At 41.2% G+C, this 16,739-nt stretch overlaps 1 protein-coding gene across 1 annotated transcript in view; it reads right to left on the bottom strand.

The window, feature by feature from the left end:
- LOC138369706 (tenascin-X-like) overlaps positions 1 to 16,108 on the bottom strand; it is a 45,594-nt gene extending 29,486 nt beyond the window's left edge. The window contains exons 1-3 of the mRNA XM_069333140.1: positions 16,028 to 16,108; positions 15,591 to 15,779; positions 10,883 to 11,029 (exon numbers count right to left, since the gene is read on the bottom strand). Of these exons, the coding sequence (XP_069189241.1) occupies positions 10,883 to 11,029; positions 15,591 to 15,779; positions 16,028 to 16,108 (417 nt within the window). The remainder of the gene's footprint in view (positions 1 to 10,882; positions 11,030 to 15,590; positions 15,780 to 16,027) is intronic.
- Between the last annotated feature and the right edge of the window lie 631 nt (positions 16,109 to 16,739).

Below are 16,739 nucleotides of genomic sequence, written 5' to 3'. Positions count from 1 at the left end.
GGTCACCAGGCTCTCAGGGTAACAGGAAGGTCACCAGGCTCTCAGGGTAACAGGAAGGTCACCAGGCTCTCAGGGTAACAGGAAGGTCACCAGGCTCTCAGGGTAACACGAAGGTCCGGAGGCTCTCAAGGTAACAGGAAGGTCACCAGGCTCTCAGGGTAACAGGAAGGTCACCAGGCTCTCAGGGTAACAGGAAGGTCACCAGGCTCTCAGGGTAACAGGAAGGTCACCAGGCTCTCAGGGTAACAGGAAGGTAGTAGTTGGGACGACAGTGTAAACACGATATTTTTTGGGGGGGGAAATTCGCGTTTGTGTCACAGGTTTTCCAGGGGAACTCTACGTACAATGTTTTTTTTTTTTTTTATCAAAATCGCTGATTTTTTCAAAGATCATTTCAGAGAATATGTTCATAGAGTTATTTAAAGAGTTCTTATGAGGAAAATAAATAAGAAAATCTTATAGAAAAATTCAGGAAAAAATAGTGTTTAAGTCACAGGGTTTTCAGGTAAACTCTACGGATACATTTCGCCCGTTTTCAAATCGCACATTTTTCAAATACCATTTTCTGAGAATGGTCACAGAAGTTTTGTTAAGGAAAACAAAGTAAACATCGAATATTATTCAGAGTCCACTTTGTGAGCAAAATTCGTCAGAGTCCAGTAAAGGCCAAAAAATTTTCAGAGACCAGTTTGTGCCAGAAAATATTCAGACTCCAGTTTGTGCCAGAAAATATTCAGTCCTGTCATCTACGAAAATTAGCCAGAGTCCAGTTTATACTCAAAAATAATCAGAGTCTAGTTCATTATCCAAAATTAATCAGAGTCCAATTTAAGACCCTAAATAAGCAAATTCTCGCTCCTGTTCCTTCTGTAGTGTATCCCCGTAACATCCTTACTAACAGTCCAATCCCCCTGAAATTTTAAAGAGTCATATTTCAGGTGTAGTAAATATGATCTGAAGAATTACAAAGTTCTAGCTCTTGACCACCGCCCTTGCTCTCTCTCTCCCGCATTTTCGTTAATACCTAATCAATTTCTCTGAAATTTAAACCCCTGTATTTCCGACACAGTAAATAAGATCAAGTCAGTTACCGAGCTCCAGCTCTTGTTCTCCGCCGTAGTTCATTTGTACAAGTTCTTTAGTAGCAGATCAATTTCCCTGAAATTTAAACCCGCTGTATTTCAGACACAGTAAATAAAATCAAGTCAGTTACTGAGCTCCAGCTCTAGTCCTCCACAGTAGTTCATTTGTACAAGTTCTTTAGTATCAGACTAATTTTCCCTGAAATTTGTTACTGTGGTATTTTCAGACATAGTAAAATAGTTCCGAACAACTACCAAACTCTAGCTCACGTCCACTGTCTTAGCTCATTTGTGCATGTTCTTTATTATCAGATCAATTTCCCTAAAATTTAGGATCACTATATTTCTAACGTAGTAAAATAAATCAAGACATTAACTGAGTTTCAGCTCATGTCCTCCACCTTAGTTCAATGTTCATCAAAATTGATTCAGATCAAGTCCCTCTCCAGTCTATCAGAAGTAAACATCATGGCCTTTAATACCCTTTTTGTACTCAGCTATGTAATATTCACACGGACATATAACACCTTACCTTCAATACCTTTTGTTTATCCAAGTAAGCAATAATCACACGGTCAAAAATCGCACCTTACCCCATCCCACCCTTACCTTCTCATCCCTTACCTTCCCTTTCCTTACCTCCCCCAACACCTTTCACCCTTCATCTCACTCTCACCCCCTACTCCCCCTTGCCTTCTCATCCCTTACCTCCCACTTCATCTGTCCCATTTCCTAACTTATTCAAACCTTCAAAATCCTACTGTACTTTATCCATCGTCAATCAACTGAAAATAGTCTTCTTCATCATTTAACTAAAATTATTCGTCAGTCAGCTAAAAATAGTCCTATTCAGCACTGTTCCTAACTAAAATTACGTGTCGTTAAGTAAGAAAAATAGTCAATGTAACTTCGTTCACACTTTCGTAACTAACAGTATACATCATAGAGTACAAAAATAGCCAAATGTAACTAAAATTTTGCATCGTTAGTAAGAAAAATAGTCAAGAACACTCTTCGAGACAGCAAGGACACACTCAGACACACCCAAGCTAGTCTGTGAGAAATCAAAGACACTTTTCGAGTATCAAATATTTGATACTGATATTTTGATCAAAATACTGATATTTTGATATCAGTAGTATCAAAATACTACTCATGATCTTAAAAGTCATTCTCAAAGTCACCAGAGATATTCTTAGAGACATCAAAGTTAATCTCAGACATCTTTGTTCATCAAAGTTATTCTCAGAGAAATCTAAAGTTAATCTGGGTCATCAAAGTTGTTCTGTAAGACATCAAAGTAATTTTAGTCACTCTACCTTAAAACTGTTCTCAGAACCACACTGCATAAACCTACCTAACTTATCTTTACCTTGAGGTTACCTTGAGGTGCTTCCGGGGCTTAGCGTCCCTGCGGCCCGGTCGTCGACCAGGCCTCCTGGTTGTCGGACTGATCAACCAGGCTGTTGGACGCGGCTGCTCGCAGCCTGACGTATGAGTCACAGCCTGGTTGATCAGGTATCCTTTTGAGGTGCTTATCCAGTTCTCTCTTGAACACTGTGAGGGGTCGGCCAGTTATGCCCCTTATGTGTAGTGGAAGCGTGTTGAACAGTCTCGGGCCTCTGATGTTGATAGAGTTCTCTCTCATAGTACCTGTTGCACCTCTGCTTTTTAACGGGGGTATTCTGCACATCTTGCCATGTCTTCTGGTCTCATGTGATGTTATTTCTGTGTGCAGGTTTGGGACCAGTCCCTCTAATATTTTCCACTTGTAAATTATTATGTACCTCTCCTGCCTGCGCCTAAGGGAGTACAGTTTTAGGCTCTTTAGTCGGTCCCAATAGTTTCGATGTTTTACTGAGTGGATTCTAGCAGTAAAGGATCTCTGCACGCTCTCCAGGTTGGCAATTTCTCCAGCTTTGAAAGGGGCTGTCATTGTGCAGCAGTACTCCACTCTAGAGAGCACAAGCGTTTTGAAAAGTATCATCATCGGTATAGCATCTCTAGTGTGAAAAGTTCTTGTTATCCAACCTGTCATTTTTCTTGCAGTTGTGACGGCTACTTTATTGTGTTCTTTAAAGGTAAGGTCTTCCGACATGAGTACACCCAGATCCTTTACATTGCCTTTTCGTTCTATGTTATGATTTGCCTGAGTTTTGTACGTGGTTTCCGTTTTTATATTTTCAGTTTTTCCATAGCGCATGAGCTGGAACTTATCTTCATTAAACACCATATTATTTTATGTAGCCCATAGAAAGACCTGATCTACATCTGACTGGAGGTTTGCCGTGTCCTCTATGTTGCCAACTCTCATGAAGATCCTAGTGTCATCTGCAAAGGATGATACAGTGCTATAGGTTGTGTTCTTGTCTATGTCCGATATGAGGATGAGAAAAAGTACTGGAGCAAGCACAGTACCCTGGGGGACTGAGCTCTTCACGGTTGATGGGCTGGATTTTATTTTGTTGACTATTACACATTGGGTTCTGTTGGTCAGGAAATTGTAGATCCATCTGCCTATTTTTCCGGTAATTCCTTTTGAACGCATTTTATGTGCAATAACACCATGGTCACATTTATCAAAGGCTTTTGCGAAATCTGTGTAAATTACATCAGCGTTTTGTTTGTCTTCCATAGCATCTAATGCCATATCATAGTGGTCCAGCAACTGCGACAGGCAGGAGCGCCCTGTTCTGAAACAATGTTGTCCGGGGTTATGGAGATGCTGTGATTCCATGTATTTTGTGATCTTACTTTTTAGCACTCTCTCAAAATTTTTTATGATGTGCGATGTTAGTGCTATCGGTCTGTAATTTTTTGCCTCTGCCTTATTTTCTCCTTTATGAAGTGGTGCTATCTCTGCTGTTTGTAGTATATCAGGAATAGCGCCAGTATCTAGGCTTTGTCTCCACAGAATGTGGAGGGCCTGCGATAGTGATTTTTTACAGTTCTTTATGAATATGGAGTTCCAAGAATCCGGGCCTGGTGCAGAGTGCATAGGCATACTGTTTATGGCTTCTTCAAAATCCAGTGGGGATAGGGTGACGTCTGATATATGATTTGATGTTGGTATCATATCCATGAAAAATTCCTTTGGGTTATCAATCTTTAGTGTGTTTAATGGCTCACTGAAAAAAGAGTCGTACAGCTTCCTCAGTAGCTCGCTCATTTCTTTGTTGTCATCAGTGAAAGTTCCATCTCCCTTTCGCAGGGGGCCGATACTACATGTGGTTTTTGATCTTGATTTTGCATAGGAGAAAAAATATTTCGGATTTCTCTCTATTTCACTGATGGCCTTTTGCTCTCTTTGCCTCTCCTGGGTTTTGTATGATTCTTGTAGCTTCCGTTCAATTGTTTCTATTTCTCTACCTAACCTTCTTCGCCGTTCTTGAGATAGGGTGCGACTCTCAAGTTGTTCCGCGATTCGTTTTCTTCGCCTATATAGGGAACGATGTTCCCGTTCCAATCTGCATCTCTTCCTTTTTTTTCTTAGGGGTAAGCGGTTTGAACATATTTCTAGTGCTACTGAGCTGATTTTTTCAGGCACTGGTTCAGGTTTGCATTTTCTAGCTGTTCTTCCCAGTTTATTTCTGTGAAGTCCTGGTTTATTTGCTCCCAGTTTATCTGTTTATTATTGAAGTTGAATTTGCTGAAGTGTCCTCCACCGGGAATCTGGACTGGTTTTGAAGGTCTACTCCCCACGGTTGTCATAACTTCAATTAAGTTGTGATCTGAGTAACAGGTATTTGTAATCATTATGTTCCCAATCAACTCATCATTATTAGTGAAAATGAGGTCCAGCGTGTTTCCTCCCCCACCTAATGTTACTTTCCTAACATAACGTTCCTAAACCTAACCTAGCTTACATAACCTAACCTATCTTAACCTAACCTAACATACCTAACCTACCTATCCTAACTTACTTAACCTATCTATACTAACTTATCTAACCTAACCTAACTTGCATAACCTAACCTAACCTAACTTACCTAACATAACCTAACTTACCTAACCTAGCTTACATAACCTAACCTAGCTTACATAACCTAACCTAACTTACCCAACCTAACCTAACCTAACTTAATGTAAATTATCTAACTTAACGTAAATTACCTAACTTAACCTAACCTAACTTACCTAACGTAACTTACCTATCCTAACTTAACTAGCCTTACCTAACCTAACCTAACTTATCCTAACCTAACCTAACCTAACCTAACTTAACCTATCCTAACTTAACCCAACCTATCCTAACTTAAAGTAAATTACCTATCTTAGCCTAACTTACATAACCTAACTTACTCAAACTGATGTAACCTAACTTACCTATTCCAACTTACCCAACCAGACATGACTTAACTTTTATAATTATTCCTGCTTGTCTTTTGTGTTTCGGTTTCGTCAATCATTGTTTCATACTCATTTGTTCGTTTCAATGGTTATTTTTTTCAAATGGTCATTTACGCATATCAAGTGCTATTTGTTAAAGATTGGGTGTTTACGCATTTCAAAGGATTTTTGTTTTATATGGGCATTTACTCGTTTCAAGGGATAATTTCTCAAATGGTCATTTTTGCATTTCAAGGGTTATTTGTGAAAGTTCATCAAGTTGCTCATAAGTTGTATTTATTATGTTTGTTATAATTGTTCTTATTCTTTCCCCCTAACCTAATCTCTTTAATCTTAGTGTATTCATTATGTTTGTTATTATTTGTTCTTATTCCCCACTCTTTAACCTAACCTTTCGTATGTAGTTTATTTGTTTATTGTGTTTTGACGTATTTGTTGATTTCATTATCCTTATCCTAACCTTTCAGATGTAGTTTTGTTTCTCCTTTTTGTATATTTTACCCAAACCCACCATCCCTCTTAACCTTCTTTCCTTTTTTTACTTCATTTCTCCTACTCCTTCTCTCCCTCTTTGTCTCTCTATCTTCCTCCTTCTTTTTCCCTTCTCTGACTCTCATTCTCTTATTTTTTTCTCAAATTCAAGTCTTAGTGCTCCCATGCTCTCACTCTCCCTCTCATTCTCTCTCTTCTTTGCTCCCATGCTCTCACTCTCCCTCATTCTCTCTCTTCCTCCTCCTCCTCTTTCTTAGTCCTTGCTCTCACTCCCTTGCTCCCTTGTTTTTCTCATTTTCAAGTCTTAGTAGATCTGATTCTTTACTACAGTAATGATATTATTACAAAGATAAAGAATGAACTTATATGTGAAAACACAGTAAAAGAAGGAAGGAAGGTTAAGAGGGATGGTGGGTTTGGGTAAATATACAAAAAGGAGAAACAAAACTACATCTGAAAGGTTAGGATAAGGATAATGTAATCAACAAATACGTCAAAACACAATAAACAAATATACTACATATGAAAGGTTAGGTTAAAGAGTGGGGAATAAGAACAAATAATAACAAACATAATGAATACACTAAGATTAAAGAAGTTAGATTAAGGGGGAGAATAAGAACAATTATAACAAACATAATAAATACAACTTATGAGCAACTTGATGAACTTTAACAAATAACCTTTGAAATGCAAAAATGACCATATGAGAAATTAACCCTTGAAACGAATAAATGCCCATATATAACAAAAATCCTTTGAAATGCTTAAACTTCCAATCTTTAACAAATAGCTCTTGATATGCATAAATGACCATTTGCGGAAAAATAACCATTGAAACGAACAAATGAATATGAAACAATAATTGACGAAACACAAAAGACAAGCAGGAATAATTATATAAGTTAGGTCATGACTGGTTGGATAAGTGGGACTAGGTAAGTTAGGTTTCGTCAGTTTGGGTAAGTTAGGTTAGGTTAGTTAGCTTAGGTTAGGTTAGGTTAGGTTAGGATAAGTTAGGTTAGGTTAGGTGAGGTTAGTTAAGTTAGGATAGGTAAGTTAGGTTTGGTAAGTTAGGTTAGGTTAAGTTAGGTTAGGTTATATAAGCTAGGTTAGGTTATGTAAGCTAGGTTAGGTTTAGGAACGTTATGTTAGGTAAGTAACATTAGGTAGGGAGGATAGGTTAGGTAGGTTTATGCAGTGTTGTTCAGAGAACAGTTTGAGGTAAAGTGACTAAGAAAATATATTTTAACAGAAGTGCAAGTTTGATATGAAAAGCTGAACTAGTTATATTTTGGAGAGAAATTTTATAACTGAAGATGTCTTAGAGAACAACATTGATGTCTTTGAGAATAACTTGATGGAAGAAGGAGAGTTTCTTTGATGATCGAATGTGTCTTAGAGAACAACAATGATGAACGAAGATTTCTTAGAAAGCTTCTCTGATGAGCGAAAGTTTACTTAGAGAATAACTTTGATGACTGTATTTAACTTTTCTGATGGCTCTGAGGACAGTTTTGTTGAACGAGGATGTCTCAGAAGGATTCTCTGAATAACGAAGGTGACTCTGAGAATAACTTTGATGTCTTAGAGAACAACTTTTGTTAGCTCTGAAATTAACTTACGACTTAGAGATTAACTTTGAGGATATGAGAGTACCTTTTGATGACTCTGAGAATGACTTTGATGTCTTAGAGAACAACTTTGATGACTTAGAGAATAACTTTAATGAACGAAAGTGAGTTAGAAATTACCTTTTGATGTCTCTGAGAATATCTTTGATGACTTTGAGGATGACTTTTGAGAACATGAGTAGTATTTTGATAGCTCAGAGAACAACTTTTGATGACATATAGAATAACTTTGATGAACGAAGCTGTTTTGGAAAGTTTCTCTGATGAACGAAGGTGACTTAGAGATTAACTTTGATGACTTTGAGAACAAGTTTGATGACTTAGAGAATAACTTTGATGACTCTGAGAATAACTTTGATGAACGAAGATATCTTACATAACAACGTTGATAGCACTGAGATTAACTTTTGATGTCTTAGAATAACTTTTGATGTCATAGAGAATACCTCTGATGACTAAGATTAATTTTTAATGTCTCTTGGAAAAACTTTGATGACTCTGAGAATAACTTTGATGACTCTAAGAATACATTTGATGACTTTGAGAATGACTTTGAAAATTACTTAGATGTCTTACAGAACAACTTTGATGACCCAGATTAACTTTAGAAGTCTCTGAGAATAACTTTGATGAACAAAGATGTCTGAGATTACCTTTTTGATAGCTCTGAGATTAACTTTGATGTCTCTGAGAATATCTCTGGTGACTTTGAGAATGACTTTTGAGAATATGCGTAGTGTTTTGATAGCTCAGAGAATAACTTTTGATGACATAGAGAATAACTTTTTATGTCTTAGAGAACAACATTGATGTCTTAGAAAATAACTTTGATGAACGAAGGTGTCTTAGAGAATAACCTTGATGACTCTGAAAATAACTTTTGTTGTCTTAGAGAATAACTTTGATGAACGAAGATGTTTCGGAAAGTTTCTCTGATGAACGAGGAGTAACTCTGATGTCTCGAAAAGTATCTTTGATTTCTCACAGACTAGTTTGGGTGTGTCTGAGAGTGTCTTTGATGTCTCGAAGAGTGTTCTTGACTATTTTTCTTACTAACGAGGCGAAATTTTAGTTACATTTGGCTATTTTTGTACTCTATGATGTATACTGTTAGTTACGAAAGTGTGGAACGAAGTTACATTGACTATTTTTTCTTACTTAACGACACGTAATTTTAGTTAGGAACAGTGCTGAATATGACTATTTTTAGTTAACTGACGAATAATTTTAGTTAAATGATGAACAAGACTATTTTCAGTTGATTGACGAAGGATAAAGGTAGTTAGTTATGAACAGTATTGGAAAGTTTCCTTTGACTATTTTTAGCTAAGAGAAAGGTTATTTTAATTAAGAACAGTGTTGAACGAGATTAATTCTGACTGTTTTCTGTTGATTGACAAGTAATTTTTAGTTAAGAAGTTACAAGAAAAGTTTGTCTTTGTAAATTTGGTACTGAATTAAATGTAGATTTGTTTAAGAACAGTGTTGGTAAGAAATATTAAGTTGACTACGAGAATTACTTCTATATAGTTTTGCAAATAAAACTGGGTGACTAAATTTGTTGGGGGAACTGTATTGCTGTTGATAATATTTGACAAAGAACTAGTTACTGAACGGAAGAAACAATAGAACATTTTATTTTAAAGGAACATGTAAGAGAACGCGTTGAACATACTAAGAACGTGACAAAGAACACATAGAACACGTAAGAGAATGCGAACAACATAGTGAACATATGGGGAACACAGAAAAAAATGTAAAAAAAGCTGATGATCACAGTGAACATAAGGGGAATATGGACTTAATGAGAACATGTTAAGGAACATAGGGAATACAAAGAATGAACATTGAACATGTGAAGAACAAGCTAAGAACATTCGGAACATGAATATTGAGTACAAAAGTTGTACAGAGAACATATAATGTACATGAAAACATGACAAAGAACTCAGTGAACATACAGGAAAAATGGCAGAAAACAGAGAAAAATGGAGAAAACTGTTGAAAAAAATATGAACTGACCATGCTGTGAACATTTGTAGAACATGGAGTGAACACAGAAAACATGGAAGAGAATGCGAAGAACACAGTGAATATAGATAAAGTATATAAATACAGTAGCATTATTGAAGGTTTGGATAAGTTGGGAAATGGGACAGATGAAGTGGGAGGTAAGGGATGAGAAGGTAAGGGGGAGTAGGGGGTGAGGGTGAGATGAAGGGTGAAAGGGTGTTGGGGGAGGTAAGGAAAGGGAAGGTAAGGGATGAGAAGGTAAGGGTGGGATGGGGTAAGGTGCGATTTTTGACCGTGTGATTATTGCTTACTTGGGTAAACAAAAGGTATTGAAGGTAAGGTGTTATATGTCCGTGTGAATATTACATAGCTGAGTACAAAAAGGGTATTAAAGGCCATGATGTTTACTTCTGATAGACTGGAGAGGGACTTGATCTGAATCAATTTTGATGAACATTGAACTAAGGTGGAGGACATGAGCTGAAACTCAGTTAATGTCTTGATTTATTTTACTATGTTAGAAATATAGTGATCTTAAATTTTAGGGGAATTGATCTGATAATAAAGAACATGCACAAATGAGCTAAGACAGTGGACGTGAGCTAGAGTTTGGTAGTTGTTCGGAACTATTTTACTATGTCTGAAAATACCACAGTAACAAATTTCAGGGAAAATTAGTCTGATACTAAAGAACTTGTACAAATGAACTACTGTGGAGGACTAGAGCTGGAGCTCAGCAACTGACTTGATTTTATTTACTGTGTCTGAAATACAGCGGGTTTAAATTTCAGGGAAATTGATCTGCTACTAAAGAACTTGTACAAATGAACTACGGCAGAGGACAAGAGCTGGAGCTCGGTAACTGACTTGATCTTATTTACTTTGTCTGAAATACAGGGGGGTTTAAATTTCAGGGAAATTGATTAGGTATTAACGAAGATTCGAGAGAGAGCTGGGGCGGTGGTCAAGAGCTAGAACTCAGTAATTTTTCGGATCATATCTTCTACGTCTGAAATATGACTCTTTAAAATTTCAGGAGGATTGGACTGTTAGTAAAGAAAGATGTTACGGGGATTCACTACAGAGGGAACAGGGGCTAGAATTTGCTTACTGGCTCTGTTTGATTTACTACGTCTGAAATATGATTGTTTTAAAATTAGACTAAAATTGGGGTATTAGTAGTGAAAATGCTATCTCTGACAAATTATGGTCTTAAATTGGACTCTGATTAATTTTGGATAATAAACTAGACTAATTTAGACTGGCTAATTTTCGTAGATTACAGGACTCTGAATATTTTCTGGCACAAACTGGAGTCTGAATATTTTCTGGCACAAACTGGTCTCTGACAAATTTTTGGTCTTTACTGGACTCTGACGAATTTTGCTCACAAAGTGGACTCGAATAATAAACATCGAATAATATTCGATGTTTACTTTGTTTTCTATAACCAAACTTCTGTGGACATATTCTCAGAAAATGGTATATGAAAAATGTGTGATATGAAAACGGGCGAAACGTGTTCATAGAGTTTACCTAAAAACCCTGTGACTTAAACACAATTTTTTTCCTGAATTTTTCTAAAAGATCTTTTTACTTATTTTCCTCAAAAGAACTCTTAAAAAACTTCTATGAACATTTTCTCTGAAATGATCTTTGAAAAAATCTGGGATTTTGAAAAAAAAATTGTTCATAGAGTTCACCTGGAAACCCTCTGACACAAACGCGAATGGCAGATTTGACTTGGAAACTCTGCGCCACAAACACGAATTTCCCATAAAAAAAGGTTGTGTTTACGCTGTCGTCCCAACTACTACCTTCCTGTTACCCTGAGAGCATGGTGACCTTACTGTTACCTTGAAAGCCTGGTGAGCTTACTGTTACTCTGAGAGCCGGGTGACCTTCCTTTTACCCTGAGAGTCTCGTGACCTTCCTGTTACCCTTAGGGCCTGGTGACCTTACTGTTACCCTGAGAGCGTGGTGACCTTCCTGTTACCCTGAAGGCCTCCTGACCTTCGTGTTACCATGAGAGCCTGGTGACCTAACTTTCACCCTGAGTGCCTGGTGACCTTCCTGTTACCTTGAGAGCCTGGTGACCTTCCTGTTACTCCGGAAGCCTGGTGACCTTCCTGATACTGTAAGAGCCTCCTGACCTTTCTCTTATCTTGAGACCCTCGTGACCTTACTGTTACCCTCAGAGACTGATGACCTTACTGTTACCCTGATAGCCTGGTGACCTTACTGTCACCTTGAAAGCCTGGTGAGCTTACTGTTACTCTGAGAGCCGGGTGACCTTCCTTTTACCCTGAGAGTCTCGTGACCTTTCTGTTACCCTGAGGGCCTGGTGACTTTTCTGTTACCCTGAGAGTCTGGTGACCTCTCTGTTACCCTGAGAGCCTCCTGACCTTCCTGTTACCCTGCGATCCTCGTGACCTTTCTGTTACACTGAGAACCTCGTGACCTTCCTGTTACCTTCAGTGCCTGGTTACCTTTCTGTTACCCTGGGAGACTCTTGACCTTTTTGTTACCCTGAGAGCTCTCTGACCTTTCCGTTACCTTGAGGGCCTGGTGACCTTACTGTTACCCAGAGAGCCTCCTCACCTTCCTGTTACACTGAGAGCCTCCAGACCTTTCCGTTACCTTGAGATACTGTTGATCTTCCTCCTACCCTGAACGCCTGGTGACCTTCCTGTTACACTAAGAGCTTGGTGACCTTCCTGTTACCCTAAGAGCTTGGTGACCTTCCTGTTACCCTAAGAGCTTGGTGACCTTCCTGTTACATTGAGAGCCTCTTGACCATCATGTAACCCTGTAGCCTGGTGACCTTCCTGTTACCCTGAGAGCCTGGTGACCTTTCTGTTACCTTGAGAGCCTGGTGACCTTACTGTTAACCTGAGAGCCAGGTGACCTTATTGTTACCATGAGAGCTTGGTGACCTTACTGTGACCCTGAGAGCCTGGTGACCTTACTGTGACCCTGAGAGCCTGGTGACCATACTGCTAACCTGAGAGCCTCCTGACCTTCCTGTTATCCTTAGAGCCTGGTGACCTTCCAGTTACCTTGAGAACCTCCTGACCATCCTGTAAACCTGAGAGTCTGACCTTCCTGGTACCCTGAGAGCGTGGTGACCTTCCTGCTACCTTCAGAGCCTCCTGACCTTCCTGTTACCTTGAGAGCCTCGTGACCTTTCTGTTACTCTGAGAGCCTTGTGATCTTTCTTTAACCCTGAGAGCCTGGTGACCTTCCTGTTACCGTAAGAGCCTCCTGACCTTTCTCTTTACTTGAGAGCCTCGTGATCCTACTGTTAACCTGAGAGACTTGTGACCTTACTGTTACCCAGAGAGCCTGGTGACCTTACTGTTACCTTGAAAGCCTTGTGACCTTACTGTTACTCTGAGAGTCTGGTGACTTTCATTTTACCCTGAGAGTCTCGTGACCTTTTTGTTACCCTGAGAGCCTGGTGACCTTGATGTTACCCTTAGAGTCTGGTGATCTTTCTGTTACCCTGAGAGCCTCCTGACCTTTCTGTTACTCTGAGAGCCTTGTCACCTTCCTGTTACCCTGAGAGCCTCGTGACCTTCCTGTTACCTTCAGAGCCTGGTGACCTTTCTGTTACCCTGAGAGCGTCCTGACTTTTCTGTTACCCTGAGAGCATCCTGACCTTCACGTTACCCTGAGAGCCTGGTGATTTTCCTTTAAACCTGAGAGTCTCGTGACCTTTCTAACAGAAAGGTCACGCCCTGAGAAAGGTTACCCTGAGAGCCTGGTGACCTTTCTATTTCTCTGAGAGGCTGGTGACCTTCCTGTTACTCTGAGAGCCTGGTTACTTTACACTTACCTTGAGAGCCTCCTGACCTTCGTGTAACCCCTAGAGCCTGGTGACCATCCTTTTACCCTGAGAGCCTGGTGACCTTACTGTTACCTTGAAAGCCTAGTGATCTTACTGTTACTCTGAGAGCCTGGTGACCTTCCTTTTACCCTGAGAATCTCGTGACCTTTTTGTTACCGTGAGAGCCTAGTGACCTTTCTGTTACCCTGAGAGTCTGTTGACCTCTCTGTTACCCTGAGAGCCTCCTGACCTTCCTGTTACCCTGAGATCCTCGTGACCTATCTGTTTCCCTGAGAGCCTCGTGACCTTCCTGTTACCTTCAGTGCCTGGTGACCTTTCTCTTACCCTGAGAGCATCCTGACCTTTCTTTTACACTCAGAGCCTGTTGACCTTCCATTTTCTCTGAAAGCCTGGTGACCTTCCTGTTACCCTGAGAGCTTGGTTACCTTACTGTTACCCTGAGAGTCTGGTGACCTTCGTGTTACCCTGAAAGCCTCCTTACCTTCCTGGTACCCTGAGAGTGTGGTGACCTTCCTGTTACCTTGAGAGCCTCCTGACCTTCGTGTTACCCTGAGAGCCTGGTGACCTTCCTTTCACCCTGAGTGCCTGGTGACTATCCTGTTACCTTGAGAGCTTCGTGACCTTCCTTATACTCTGTGAGCCTGGTGACCTTCCTGTTACCGTAAGAGCCTCTTGACCTTTCTCCTTCCATGAGAGCCTGGTGACCTTACTGTAACCCTTAGTGCCCTGTGATCTTTTTGTCACCCTGAGACCCTGGTGACCTTCCTGTTACCTTTAGAGCCTGGTGAGCTTCCTGTTACTCTGAGAGCCTTGTGACCTTCTTGTTACCGTTAGAGCCTCCTGACCTTTCTCTTACCTTGAGAGCCTCGTGACCTTACTTTTACTGTTAGAGCCTTGTGACCTTCCTTCTAACCCTGAGAGTCTCGTGACATTTCTCTTTCCCTGAGAGCCTGGTGACCTTTCTGTTACCCAGAGAGTCTGGTGACCTCTCTGTTACCCTGAGAGCCTCTTGACCTTCCTGTTACCCTGAGATCGTCGTGACCTTTCTCTTACACTGAGAGCCTCGTGACCTTCCTGTTACCTTCAGTGCCTGGTGACCTTTCTGTTACCCTGAGAGCCTCCTGACCTTTCTGTTACCCTGAGAGCATCCGGACCATTCTGTTACACTGAGAGCCTCCTGACCTTCTTGTTACCCTGAGAGCTTTCTGACCTTTCCGTTACCTTGAGAGCCTGGTGACCTTACTGTTACCCAGAGAGCCTGGTGACCTTACTGTTACCCAGAGAGCCTTCTCACCTTCCTGTTACGCTGAGAGCCTCCTGACCTTTCCGTTACCGTGAGAGCTTGTTGAACTTCCTGTTACCCTGAAAGCCTGGTGACCTTCCTGGTACCCATAAAGCTTGGTGACCTTCCTGTTACCTTGAGAGACTTCTGACCTTCCTGTAACCCTGTGGCCTGGTGACTTTCCGGTTACCCTGAGAGCCTGATAACCTTTCTGTTACCCTGAGAGCCTCGTGACCTTACTGTTACCCTGAGAGCCTTCTCACCTTCATGTAACGCTGAGAGCCTCCTGACCTTTCCGTTACCTTGACAGCTTGTTGAACTTCGTGTTACCCTGAAAGCCTGGTGACCTTCCATTTACTCATAAAGCTTGGTGACCTTCCTGTTACCTTGAGAGCCTCCTGACCATCCTGTAACCCTGTTGGCTGGTGACCTTCCTGTTACCCTGAGAGCCTGGTGGCCTTTCTGTTACCCTGAGAGCCTGGTGACCTTACTGTTACCCCGAGAGCCAGGTGACCTTATTGTTTCTACGAGAGCCTAGTGACCTTCCTGTTAACATGAGAGCCTGGTGACCTTACTATGACCCTGAGAGCCAGGTGACCTTACTGCTACCCTTAGAGCCTCCTGACCTTTCTGTTACCCTAAAAGCCTTCTGACCTCCCTGTTACCCTGAGAGTCTCTTGACCTTTCTGTTATCCTTGGAGCCTGGTGACTTCCTGTTACATTGAGAGCCTCCTGACCATCCTGTAGCCCTGTAGCTTGATGACCTTCCTGTTACCCTGAGAGCCTGGTGACCTTTCTGTTACCCTGAGAGCCTGGTGACCTTACTGTTACTCTGAGAGCCAGGTGACCTTATTGTTACACTGAGAGCCTGGTGACCTTCCTGTTACCTTGAGAGTCTTGAGACCTTTCTGTGACCCTGACAGCCTGGTGACCTTACTGCTACCCCGAGAGCCGCCTGACCTTCCTGTTACCCTGAGAGCCTCCTGACCTTCTTGGTACCCTGAGAGCGTGGTGACCTTCTTGTTACCTTGAGAACCTCCTGACCTTCCTGTTAACTTGAGAGTCTCGTTACCTTTCTGTTACACTGAGAGCCTAGTAACCTTACTGTTACCCTGAGAGAATTGTGATCTTTCTTTAACCCTGAGATTCTGGTGACCTTACTGTTACCTTGAAAGCCTGGTGACCTTACTGTTACTCTGAGCGCCTTGTAACACTCATTTTACCCTGAAAGTCTCGTGACCTTTCTGTTACCCTGAGAACCTGGTGACCTTGATATTACCCTGAGAGTCTGGTGACCTTTCTGTTACCCTGAGAGCCTCCTGACCTTCCTGTTACTCTGAGAGCCTTGTGACTTTCCTGTTACCTTCAGTGCCTGGTGACCTTTCTGTTTCCCTGAGAGCGTCATGAATATTCTGTTACCCTGAGAGCATCCTGACCTTTCTGTTACCTTGAGAGCCTGGTGACCTCACTGTTACCCCGAGAGCTTCCTCACCTTCCTGTTACCCTGAGATCCTCCTGACCAATCTGTTACCATGAGAGCGCGTTGACCTACCTGTTTCCCTGAAAGCCTGGTAAACTTCCTGTTACCCTGAAAGCCTGGTGACCTTCCTGTTACCTGGAGAGCCTCTGGACCTTCCTGTTACCCTGAGAGCCTGGTGATTTTCCGCCCGTTTCCACGGAACGCGAAAGTGTTAACCTGAGAGTCTCGTGACCTTTCTGTTACCCAGAGAGCCTGGTGACCTTTCTGTTACCCTGAGAGCCTGGTGACCTTCCTGTTACTCTGAGAACCTGGTGACCTTAATGTTACGTTGAGAGCCTCCTGACCTTCGTGTTACCCTGAGAGCCTGGTGACCTTCCTTCTAGCCTGAGAGACTGGTGACCTTACTGTTACCTTGAAAGCCTAGATAGCGCAATGTTACTCTGAGAGCCTGGTGAACTTCCTTTTACCCTGAGAGTCTCGTGACCTTTCTGTTACCCTGAGAGCCTGGTGACCTTTCTGTTACCCTGAGAGTCTGGTGACCTTTCTGTTACCCTGA

This window comes from Procambarus clarkii, chromosome 29, assembly GCF_040958095.1.
Source record: "Procambarus clarkii isolate CNS0578487 chromosome 29, FALCON_Pclarkii_2.0, whole genome shotgun sequence".
Lineage (NCBI taxonomy): Eukaryota > Metazoa > Arthropoda > Malacostraca > Decapoda > Cambaridae > Procambarus > Procambarus clarkii.
The sequence above is the reverse complement of the archived record's forward strand: the minus strand, read 5'-3'. Positions and strand labels throughout refer to the sequence as shown.